Genomic DNA, 12,683 nt, shown 5'->3' on the forward strand with positions numbered 1-12,683 from the left:
GTCTAGAGTTTAAAAGAGGGTTTTGGATGTAATACAGCTTCATTTCCATGGCTTGAAAAAGAGAACGTGTAGGAAGAAGACATTGCACATATGTAGTGCTGTTTCCAAATATTGTTTTAGGAAAGTGCTTGCTAAAAAAGCAAGGAGAAGCCAGATGTCATATCAAGAGACCTGGGATTTAGGAATTATTCAGAGGATCCATCTGTGGTCTGAGAGCAGAACTGTTTGCTAGGCTGTTCTGATCTAGTGCAATTTACTTTTTATGAACCTTGACTTTTGTGAGTGTGGACTTCAGGTTATGTCCAGAATGCCAGCCCTTTCGGTGAGTCATAGTAACCGTGGCACAGAGCTGTCCATGGGGATTAATACGTCTTTGGGAAAGTGGACTGCTGAATGTACTAACCCCAAGGGCATCATTAAGACTCTCCGCAAGAATTCCTTTAATGCCTATAATGTATAATTATGCTTTAGAAATGCACTGCAGTGTTTCTTATTGTTATAAAGTAGATTTTTCAAGCTAAACCCAAGAAACGCTGTTAAAATCAGCATTTATTTTTCATTAAGAACATGTAGTGTGAAATTCACTTGAATTTATTGTACTATAACTGCTCCATACTTGATAATGGATTTTTATTTTTTTAAATAAAAAGGCAGTTCTATTTTGGCCATGATTAGTTTTTTTTTTTTTTTTTTTTTTTTTTTCTATTTTGTAGGAAAACAACTGTTCAGCATGAGTTTGGAAATCCAAACTTCTGTGCATATACTTGTCTTGATCTCTGATCAGCTCTTAGCTAAATCTGTACTGTTGAGTTTTTGTTTGATGATGGCCTAGCCATGTTGTAATTCTGAGGGACTGGTTTCCTAGTCCCTCTTTGAAGGCCAGAGGAATCCCCTAAGGGAACTGACCTTGCTTGAACATTAGTAATTAATATATAGTCTCAGGACCTAAACTTCTGACAGCTAAATATGACTGGCATATGGCTGTTTGTAAGTCTTGGTGATACAAAGATATTGAGGTAGAAAATACACGTTTTTGGGGGGCCTGATAATCACTGCACTATGATAAAAAACAAAGTATTTTCTTGTGCCTGATAAGAAAGTAATCCATCAGGTATGTGAAGGTATATCAAGTTTTCTATATATTGCATAAACTTTTGAGATGATGGATCTTTCAGTATCAAGGAATAGGTCATTCTCTGTGCACTGGAAGTTCAAACTGCGTATTCAGCTTTATGATAAAGATTGCAAAATAGATGTATATCATGGAGGCTCCGAGCATGAGAAGAGAAATGAATATGTAAAAGTCAGTATTAGATCTAATGAAATTCATGTTTTTCTTTTTCTTGGATGTTGTATTGTGTTATCTGAAGTGGTGTGATTCTCCTTACAGAGGAAGAGGGGAAAACACTTCAAGGATGTAAAAAGTCTTTAAGAAAAACGTTTTCTACTTCTGAGTTCTCAAACAGAGATAAGCAGGGTGGCTCACCTGGAAGAAGCAAAGAAATATCAGTGCGCCTCCCACCACAGACGCCAAATGAGAATGAGGTAATGAATTAACATTTGTCCGTGTGGACAAGCATCACATTCAAGAAGATTAAAGAAAAAAAAAGGTGTGGGGGGAGATATACTGTCTAAATGTTAGAGGCTAATGGTATTATCCCATCTGAGGCAAATATTTAAAATACTACCCAAGTGTGTAATGCTTACAGAGGCACCTGCAGGGATCACATTTGGCAGTGGCATTTGCAGAGCCCCCATAATCTGACTAATAAATAAGGAGCCCTGCAAAGACCATTGTTAGGTTTTCACTGAAGACTGCGGTTAATGGTAGGGGTTGGCAAAAGGGAAAAAGGCTTGAGAGTATGAATGCCAGCATGCACAGATTTGCTTTGTTGGAGGGTTTTACCAAGTATTGAATCCTGCATTACTAAAGCTAGATTGTTTCAGCTACCTGAAGAAAACAGTTGGCAAACCAGAGGTCTTTTTAATCTTCTAAAACCTATGAGATTAGGGATTGAATGTGTAGGGACAGGAAAGCCACAGGCATCATCTGGAGAGAGCAAGATGGAAATCTGAGTCCACTTGTTAAGAACTACCCTCTCGCCTGAATAACAAATAATAAAGCTGTGATCTTGCCTGTAATAAAATAAAACAAAACAACAACAACAAAAACACAAACACACACAAAAAAAAACACCAACAAACAGAAAAAAAACCCACTATCTTCATTAAGATTCTTATTAAAAAAGAAGTAGCAGGTCATTTTTGCAATACACAGAGCCACGCACTTAATGACTTCAAATGATGGGGCTGCCAGGCCTCAGTCAAAGAGAAAAAGCTGTTGTTTTCCTCCTTACTAACACATGCCTTTGAGGTAGAATCAAGCAAGGCTTTTAAAACAATCACATTCTGTCAGTTGATTGTATAACAATAATGACAAAAATCTTTGTTGCCATTTTTCGTATGAATATGATTGCCTCACTGGGATAGACAGCCTTTGGGTCTCTTTCCTTAGCCACTTCGAATTGGCTTTCTGCCCCATAAAGCAATGTGCAGCTTCTGTTATCCTTTATGTAATAGAACATCTTAATACTTGTCTTTTGTTGCTACAAAAAGAAAGTTTCAGCCACGACTTCATGTTTTTGTCACACTAGTGGTTTCAGAAATAAATATGGCAATAGTGGAATGCATTAGAAAAGCTGCTATAATAGTAATGGGAGGAGACTTTGATGCGGTAAGTTGGCCACCATAACCTTTAAACCTGCCCTGAGGAAAGAAGGGAAAAAAATACTATTGAAAACAATGCTTTTGTTCTAAATGCTGCTTTTTAGGCCTGTTATGATTACTTATACTCTTGCTACAATTGATTCGGTCTGATCCTGTGTAGGATTTCAGAGGATTACCTACATATGTTCTATTTTCAGCATCATTGCATTCTGTCTTTATAAAAATTGAAATGCACCATAAAGGCTAGGTTTGTGTAAATCAGTAGGAGCTTTGACTGTGATTTTGGTTCTGTTTCATGCATGTGAATATTTCTACGTGTCTATCTACAGACAGTCATGAATGAGAACTGGAAAGCTGGTGGCTCTGATGGAAATGATCTTGGTCTATCTGAAAGAGCGAAGGTGAGGTTTTCTTTGATTTTCTTCAAGGTGGGGATTATGAGTAGAACATGACTTACAATTTTGTTTTATGCATTTACAAAGTATTTGCAATTTGTCAGTGTATTTCTTTCACACCTGTGAGAAAAAGGAATGAGAGCGTCATCATCCAAATCTCTTTCCAAGTTTTAGTGAGTACGTACTATTAGAGTGTAAAGGTTGAGCAAGATAATCGTGTAAAATCAGTTTAGAAAAAATGAACTAAGAGCATCTGTGATTACTGCATAGAAACGCAGAAAACTGCTCAATGCATATAGTAAATCCTCCATTTACACATAGACTGGGAAAGTCTTTTGACTCTCACCCTATGCATTTATTCAGTGTTACCTGAAATACGAAGCAACTCTTCTTGTGGTATGTGACATAATTTAGACCATTTTTCAAGGGACATCAGCCTGGTAAAAGCAGTAGTGAAATGTCCCAGATAAAATATCAAAAATGTCATAATTCTTAGCTTTTTTAATTTTCCATTCAGATCATCATTAATATCAAAATAGAAAGATCCAGCTCTCCTTTGCTTGCAACAAATGCTGTGTCTGTGTAATATGTAGTCTTTGCAAAGCTGCAGAGTAATTTATATTGATTTTTGTATGACAACTTTACTTCTTCAGCTTCCCACCAAATTCCTCAAGAAGTTGCTGTTCAGCTTGAGCTTTCTCTTCACCGTAGTTGGTATGAAACAAATTCTTTCCCTACACTTGCAAACATTTCCTTTGGGTTTTGCATTTCAAAAAAAAATCATAATCACTTTCCTATAAAAACGTAGGGGAGAAGGGAAGTGACAAAGGAGGAAATTTAATGCTTTTCTCTGCTTTTCCCTAGTTTGTACTAAAAAGAATGGAATTAATACATTTTAATCTATTTTTCCAATTTTATGTTTTTACTGCAGGTGAACTTAGATATAAACACAGATGAAGAGACATGCAGTGGTAGGTTTTTTCCTCCTTCATAGTCACAAAGATTGTCTATCTTTGGATTGAAGTGTATGGATATTCCTTTCTTTTTAGTGACTCTGAAACATTGTTTAACAGAACCATTTCTCCTCTAAAAATGATGTTCTTTCTCAGTTCTTCCATTGCCAGAAAATTCCCCCAATTGCCCAAACTCCCAGAATTGAACTACTTATTTCCTTAATTAATTCCAGTTAATGAAATATAAAGTTACAAAGATTATTTACTATACCTTGTTCTGGTGAGCAGTGATTTTTTTCAAGGTTTCTCAACTTTTTGCTAGCAAATTTTCTACATTTATCCACACTTCTGTTTGTATGGAAATTATTTTAATTACAGTGTAACCCACAAAGTAAATTGGGTGCTGAGAGAGTTCTATAAAATGAAAATGTTGTACCTACACACTATAGTGATTTCGTCCTGGGCTTGTAATAAATGAGACTGACCTGGAAAGCACATTGAACTTATTTTAGCATTCCAATTATGAGCATTTCACATAGTGTTGAACTGCTCCATTATGCCTATAATGATTTTAGCTCTCCTGCTTCTAAAAAGTAAATAAAAATCTAGTGTTTATAGGTATTTGTCTATCATAGATGTTTGTGTGGTTTTTATTACCACCAAAATGGAAGACCTTTTGGTGATTAAATTTATTTTCCTCATCTGGATCTGTGACTGCACAAAGAAACCAAGCCATGCAGATTAAGGGATTTGCCTAAGGTCACTGCAAGAGGCTGTGACAGAGCACTGCTTTGGTCCTTAGTTATTGCCATTTAATTAGTCTGTCTAATCCATTATCTCTTTGATTAGTCTTTTCTCTCAGTATGTGCAGAATCCTTATGAAGTCCAGAGGGCTCACAGACTTCCCGTTGATGAATATTGAGCTTGGTTGTAACTCACAAGAAAACAATAAACCCCCCTAAGTCAAGTTTATTTACAGCAAATGTTCTTCCTCCTAGACTGGGCATTCAGAAAGGAGGGAGTAAGATAGCTGTCCTACATCAGATCCAGGAATTGAAGATTTATTTTTGGTGCAGTGTTCATGTGCCCGTTTTTCCCTTTGTTAGGACATTGTTCTGTGTTTGTCTTATATTGTCATAATATCTTAAAAACTGGGACTCACTAGTGGAAGCCGAAACTCACATTTCATTGATGCAAAGAGGCTTTTCAATATCTAGTTTGGTGGAAGTATTGTTAAGTATCTCGAGCTCGAAACAGGCCACAAATTGGATGACAAGAAATAAGCCCAACACTAAAACACTGTGCAGGGCAGTGAGCAAAGAAGAGTTGTGGCAGAGCTTGGGGATAGTTGCCACTTTCTGCACCATGTCAGACCTTGCCTCTCTACAGGCTTTTAAGTTGTTTCTGTGCATTTGTGTATGTGTGAGGGTAAATGCTAATCGCATACATCCAGAAACACCTAGTGACACAGACTGCATTTGAACAAGATGAGAATTACACAAATGATCATCTGTTTGTACTGTTTGAATATCACATTGTGCAGCAGGAAAGTTTTTGTTACTGCTTTGATTGGTAATTATCAAAAATAATAAACATCACATTATACCATCTCTACTGTAGATTATCAGTGTTTTCAGTGTAATCAGATTATTAGTAGTTTTTAGTAGTTTTTTAGTAGTTTTATTAGTAGTTTTTTTTTTACATGACATTTGATTTGGCTTTCAATATCTGCTGTCCTCAGCTCCTCCCATGAGACAGCACTCCCTGCACACATTTCTTCAGCTCAGAAAGAGGCCACATCAACCCCTAAGCAATCAACAGATCTCAGTAACAACATGAAGCATTTAGATGGTATTTTATAATGTTGAAACACTGCACGGCCAGAAGCTAATTATTCCTTCTTTTTGTGTAAAGAAAGTAAACAGCAACCTAACTTCTACCCGGGAAACCCACAGTCTGGATCTTGCGCAGTGCTTCAATGGAGACAGCTATTCAGCCAAGAAAAAAATAATCTCATGGACTACTAAGTCAGTGTGCCTGAAAACAGGCCTCTTTGTTGGATAGTTCCCTTATATGTTAAAATCCACTTGATAGGCTTCATTGTAAGTAGTATATTCTTACTCTTACAGAAAACATAACAACAAAATGCAAATTAAAACACAAAATGATATTGCCACTATTGTTTGCCATAGTGAAGTAACATAATATTGCTACTTTAATAAAGGATTACTGGTGAAGGGTTCCAATTAGTTTATAAGTGAGGCAAAGTATGGCACCAATTTGAAAGGCGTGCTGTTGCTGGCCTCCTTAAATGCTGCCACTTGCGTGCCAAACGATAGAGTTCATATTGGCACAACAAGCTGGGATACCCACTGGAAAACACACCTTGCCAGTACAATTACAACAGGCTTTTATCTCTGCTTGTTATTGGCAACTGTTCAGCATCTCTGTACTTCATGTAGCTTTAAGGACAGATCACTTAGCTCTCAGCTGTACCTTAATACAATAGATAGTCACACTTAAGGGGAAATGACTCAAAGCTGAAGGTGTGAAAATCATGGTAGAAAATAGGTGTTAAAACATCCCGTCTAAACCAGTGCCTTTTGGAGGGTGATCTGGGAGAATCATTCTAGCAGTGGTCTTCTTTTTAATTTTCCTAAGTCCAGTATCTTTTAAGGTGTGAACACAGCTGCTTCTTATGGAAAAAGCAGCCCATAGATTTGGCCACTATACAAATTTGTTGTAGCTGTTTTCATCAGACAGCACTGGGCTGCAAGCCTGAAACCAAGGCAGTGCTTTTTCATTGTGTGTCTTTGGCTCGGTAAACCTTGATTGGCAAAGTAGAATTGCTGCCCTAAACCATAGCTTTAACCCATAGCGTAGAGACAGTATGCGTATGGTGGGCTGTTTAATTGCTTTTTCTCATTGAATTTAATCTATAATTGTAAGTGGCTTAAGGCAACAATAGAAATGATCAGGCTTTCTCCAGGGACAGATGGAGAATGCCTAGTATCTGTGTTTTGGCAACAGAATTCCTTTCCAGGACTGGAGACAAATCACTTGCTGCAGGGCTCAAAGGATACTTAGGCAACAGTAGGTACTACTTGTATAAAATACAAGATATGTAGAAGCATGGCTAGGGACCTTGAGTGTGGTCTTTTTTAAATACAGGAGAATATTAAAATAGGACTAATTCAATGCATGAATGAGGATGCATAAGCAAGGATATAGGAGTCTCATCCTCATCAGGCTTAGAACACTGATACTGAAATTGAAAATTTGTCTTATCAAGGTCCCAATTTGCCGTAGCCCCACAGAAGTTTAGGAGAACCTGAGTGACTCAGTCAATTTGAATTTGAGGGCAAACATAGCTATTTGGTTATTTAAATAAACCATCCTTTAGGCAAATCATATCAATATATTATTTTCCATAATGTATGTCTTCCCATATATATTATGAGCCTATTTTTATATCCAGAAAAATCAGCTTGGGGAACAGGATTCAGATGTTTTCAAGTATGGGGCTCCACCAAACCTAAGAATCTGCAACCCATTTAACACTGCCCTAAGATGATTTCACACTAGACAGCTCTTTGGGGCTAGCAGTCTGAAGTGTGAGAAACAGAGGAGAGAGCAAAATTTAGCTTTTAATACTTTTTGTTAGTGCTACCTTCCTTCTCAGCTCCCCATCAACAGAATTTTTGTCAAATGCAGTGTCTGAAAGTGGTAAAGCTTGCTTTAGCCTATCTAGAGCTGTGCATCAGTTGGCTCCGTAATGGTAAAGATGAGACTTCGAACTTCACTCCAGAGGGTTCACATCCAATTTATGACTTAATTTATTATTTGTTTCTCTATTTATAATTAATGTCAATGGTACAAAACGAACAGCAACAAAACAATTTAGCGGTGTTCACAAATTTAGTAGTCGCTTTTCTGTGGGTCTATCACGGGAAGAAAAAGAACTAAAAAGATTTGCTCAGTTTCCTAATCTGTTCTGCTGCACTGTGCAGGACTTGAGTAAAACTACAGAAGTTCACTGCCACATCATCCAGGAAGTTGGTTCTTCCTGGTATGAGGGAAGGTACATTTCAAGATCTCTTCTCAGATTTTTGATATCATGCCTGCTCAATTATCTCTATATATGGTGCCATTGGCAGTATTCAAGGCATTCCTGTTGCTAATTAATCACCTCCACAGAGAACATAATTAGCAGCTTAATTAGGATCATCATCCACTAGTGCTGTAGCATCAGCCTAACCCAGCTGTGAGGTACTGGCTAGAACTTACAATAGCCTACAGTTCCTTTGGGAGCTCCCACTGAGAAGGATTGTCAAAACTCCCTAATTTTTCTCTCTGAAGGAGTTTCTTGATTAAACATTATCAGGCAAAGCAGCATTTACCGATTAGACTTTCATATGCTGTCATGCAGCCAGGATAGAGAGACAAAGCTCATTTCTGGCATGTCTACTGGCAAACAAAGTTTGATTACCACATTCTTATGGGGTGATTGAAGGAAATTTCAAACATTGTTTGCATTACTAACGAGCCTTAAAAAATTGGAATTGACGTTCTAAGTATGACAAGCACTTCTTGCTAAAAGCAAAAATAAATTTCCTTCTGTTGTCCCAATTTTTAAGAGTTGTCTTTTTGAGCCATTGCCAGGTGGTTACATAACGGTGCTTCCTCCTCATCTTTTCTCCAGATTGGTCTGTTGTGGGGGAAAAACTGCTCTTAGTACAGAAATAAGTGCAGTGTTTATATCAGGAGATGATACAAACCTCTTGATGTCCAGGCTTTCCTCTCTTCAGTGAGGGTATATATTTAGGGTGCAAGTTTGAAACAATAGCAGAAGATGCCATTGCCTTTAAATGAGCATTCACATCTTCCTTCTGTCCTCTTTTGACACCAGTTATAAAGGAATAAAAAAAGCAATTGTAGAACATGTGAAGCCCTAGCATATATTCCTGTGGACTGCACAGTTTTTTTCAGAAAGCTTTCCTATATGACTGATGCAGAATAAGATCAAATGCTATGCTGAGAACAAGGACTGAAAGCACATAGATGGCTAGAGATAGATATATGCAACCAAGAGTGTAGGCATGAAAATTGTAAACCACTTATATGTGAATCACAAAGCAAAACACAAAAATCCAGGAATAAGATACCCAAGGGAATAAATTCAGATGTTTAATAAACACATTCTACTTTACAAACCCAAAGTAGATAGGCCTTGAAATAAAGTTGTCGAGAGAAAATCTAAATGAAGTATTTGATCATGGATTTTTTAAGGCATAGTTAGGAAATCATTATTTTTAAATGCAGATTTACAGGGGGATGACAGGTCCTTGACCACACTGCTGTGGTGAAAACATGTGCAGGTAGAGATAAATGGTCATTTATTTCTTTTCATTGTGGACCTATGTACCCACTTGTTGGTTGCATTAAGTAACATTCAAGCAACATTTTGAAGGTTTATTCTGATATTTCAAGAGGAAATCAAGCTACTAAAATCTAGTATAAAGTTGTAAGGAATTTGTGTACCAGGCAGAAAAAATAGTAGGTTGATTTATGTAATCCTTCAACTAAATTGCAAGACATATGGTTCCCTTAAGATTCTTCGTGGAAGCATTACTGAGACAAGATGGACACATCTGTGCTGTAGCTGAGCTGAGATTGATGCATGTTAAAAGATATTTCTGAAATCTAAGGCATATCCTTCTAAGCTGTCACAGAAAGTAAATCTACTTTTCCCAGTATGAATGTTTTGCTTAAGTGTGTAAAGGCAAAGTGATTCAGAAATCTGTGTGTTTGTGAACTATGGGCCAAATCCTGCCAATGTGAAAAGGTTACATGTTCCTGTATCCCGGATATGTAGAAGTCCTCTTCGGTGCCTCTGGAAAGTTCATGGAGGGACAAACATCCCTGAAATATCCTTGGACAGTAGTCATCTGGCACTCTAGTGGGAAATATTATTACTTCTTTCAGGTGTTTTTACTTTATGCTTCAGGAGATTCATGTTAAGGCAGAAGCACTGCAAAGATTCCTTATGCCCAACGTATAAGATGGTGAAACTCCAGGTAAAGAGAATTGAAATGGGCTGCCCAGCTGATCAATGAAAATACCAGACTTAATCTTGCATAACTCCTATTGCCAAAGTTTCTGCTCAGGTCCTTCCTTCCTTCCTTCTCATGAAAGAGAGAAATCTAATCCCAAGTTTTCTCTGAGTTTAGAAATATCTAGATCCAGAATTTTAATTCAGCGTCCTCAGGAAAAAAGAGCTAGCCATCTGTTTAATCAAGTTTGATTTTTCCTTAGTATAGTATATTTTATTATCTAGATTCTAGCTCAGGACTTCATGCATCTGTTTGCAAGATAATTGCCTATATTTTTTATTATGCAACAATAAGTACAACACACTTTGACTAACAAGCTTCTGTCTGTCTCTAAGCACTACAGGATTTTACACTCAACTGTATTACCGTACATTGATAGAAGGATAAAGTTGAGTATTTTTTATTCAGCAGGGTCATTAGTTCTTCCAGGACAGGTGGAGCAGACAGTGACTTGCTGTACACCTGCTTTTGTTAAGCCTGTTCAGCGGAAGTTCAGAACCTTGTCGGTGCCACAGCCGTTGGACAGCAAAACGCAAGAGGTAGGAAGTCAGATTTAGTTATTTAAACCCTTTCTTTAAAAAAAAAAAAAAAAAAGTTGGCTTCTAATAGTTTTTAAAACCTGTTGGCTTCTAGTGTTATTTGCACGGGGGCAGAGGGATCGTGTGGAACTGTTGTGAGTTTACAAATCACATTTTTAATGTTTGAATTAATGAATTCTGAAATACATTAAGAATTGAGGTAAATAATACAACGGTTCTGCTTTATCTTGCAGACTGCTGCTATATAATCCTATATTTTCAAATTGCCAACAGATTGCAACACTCTAAGTTGTTTGTGGGCTTTTTAATATTTAATTGGTGTAATTTGCAAATTATTCAAACAAACTCTTGCACTTCCTGACCTTTTTAGAAATCATAACTTATGTGGGCCATTTAATTTTCCAAAGGTTGCATAGTCTTACAACATTGTGCAGTTCTCATTGAGCTGGATATAGGAACTATCTTCTGCGGCAATGAGGTAGTGAATGATCACTTTAATGTGACATTTGAAAAAGGTTTTAGAATATATTGTGATCAGAATTGGAATTTGTTCTTTTGGAAATGAGTAGTAGCAAGATGCCGCTGAGGATCTGTATCATCTTGGTCTGGCATGGAGGGCTTTGTGGCATGGAGTCTCAGCCTTTTAATCAGACACAATCAATACACGTTTTAATTTAGAATTGCTATTTTCCCTCAGAATTTCAGACCTTTTCAAACTAGAACAGAAGGTGTGGATTGCTCACAGGCTTACTTTAAGTCATTAAACTTCCTATCCAAGTAGTCATTGTGAGCATCAACTTTTTGGGATGTTTATATTGCAAAGAATTTTTCACAACACTTTTTCCCTTGCCTGATCATCATAATAAAAGCTGAAGTTAGCTTCTGGCTAAAACGGGGCAGTTTTGATAGCTTCATATGTTTATTGATGTCCCATGAGGCTTAAACCAAGTTTATAAATGATGTGTGACCAAGGAAGGATTGATGGTATGGCAGGGCATATGGTGTCTCATTTCCAGAGCTGAACTGTAGTTGGTTCTTTGCAATAAACTCTTTACTATAAGGAACAAGTCTGCTTTGGGAAAAAGTAAATGTTCTAAAATGACCTTTCAAGCTCTAATACCTTCCATTCTGTGAATAAAAATATTTGCTCTTTTCCCTAAGGATTGACGTAATTCAAAGTTTTTTGCCTTGAGAAATATCCATTGGCACACAAAAAAAAATAGAATGAGGTTTTATAGTTTGCTCATTTGATAACTTCTGTATAAAATCAAAGAAGGAGAGTTGTAGCAGCCTGCAGTGTTCATAAATGATTGCATATGACTCTTTAAGTTATAATTCATGAAAAATAGATGAAGATCCCACTGCATGCAAAATTCATTTCTGTTTGAGGAAAAGTTGGGTTTTGAAAGGGAAACTGACTACTATTACATTGGTTAAGGGTTGCTGCATTTTTCAAGAACAAATACTTAAGATTTTCACAACTGTTTTGTTGGTGCCAGACTCTGCAATACTCAAAATTAAGGCAGTCTTTCCCCTAAATTATGCATGTTTTAGTGCCTTCACTTATTTAATAGAAATGTGGCCTGATTTTTAGAACTGTCAAAGCTGAACAGGTCTATTTTAAAATCCCTCAGTGCTTCAAATTGTCATTGCTGTGAAAATTAAGTCTTGCATTGCTTATGGCAGGACTACGTGAGAAAGAGAAAAAGATTTACCCTGAAGACATCCCTGCTTTGAAATGACTGTTCCCTGTCCATCAAAACAAATCTGCTAGGGAAGGGCAACAGAATGTGGCTGCGTATTTGTTTTTTGTAGGGCATAAGGGAAAACCCTTCTCTTTGAAAAATAAACAAGTGCGATGGAGGAGCAGAATATCGGTGCTATGGACATACTTGTGAGGGACTTCAGTGGAAGTTGTACATCTCTGAATGTATTGCTAGGGAAAGTTTAATGTAA

General features: G+C 37.1%; 2 protein-coding genes across 6 annotated transcripts in view; one reads left to right on the plus strand and one right to left on the minus strand.

The window, feature by feature from the left end:
- The window catches only part of RAG2 (recombination activating 2), a 489,305-nt gene that overhangs the window by 24,184 nt on the left and 452,438 nt on the right, over positions 1-12,683 (minus strand). The gene's annotated exons all lie outside the window — the stretch shown is intronic.
- IFTAP (intraflagellar transport associated protein) overlaps positions 1-12,683 on the plus strand; it is a 40,539-nt gene that overhangs the window by 20,601 nt on the left and 7,255 nt on the right. For both annotated transcript variants that reach the window (XM_027458547.3, XM_072039039.1), the window contains exons 3-6: positions 1,391-1,545; positions 3,057-3,128; positions 4,054-4,093; positions 10,597-10,727. In XM_027458547.3, the coding sequence (XP_027314348.3) occupies positions 1,391-1,545; positions 3,057-3,128; positions 4,054-4,093; positions 10,597-10,727 (398 nt within the window). The remainder of the gene's footprint in view (positions 1-1,390; positions 1,546-3,056; positions 3,129-4,053; positions 4,094-10,596; positions 10,728-12,683) is intronic.

This window comes from Anas platyrhynchos, chromosome 5 (assembly GCF_047663525.1).
Source record: "Anas platyrhynchos isolate ZD024472 breed Pekin duck chromosome 5, IASCAAS_PekinDuck_T2T, whole genome shotgun sequence".
In the NCBI taxonomy this organism is placed as follows: domain Eukaryota; kingdom Metazoa; phylum Chordata; class Aves; order Anseriformes; family Anatidae; genus Anas; species Anas platyrhynchos.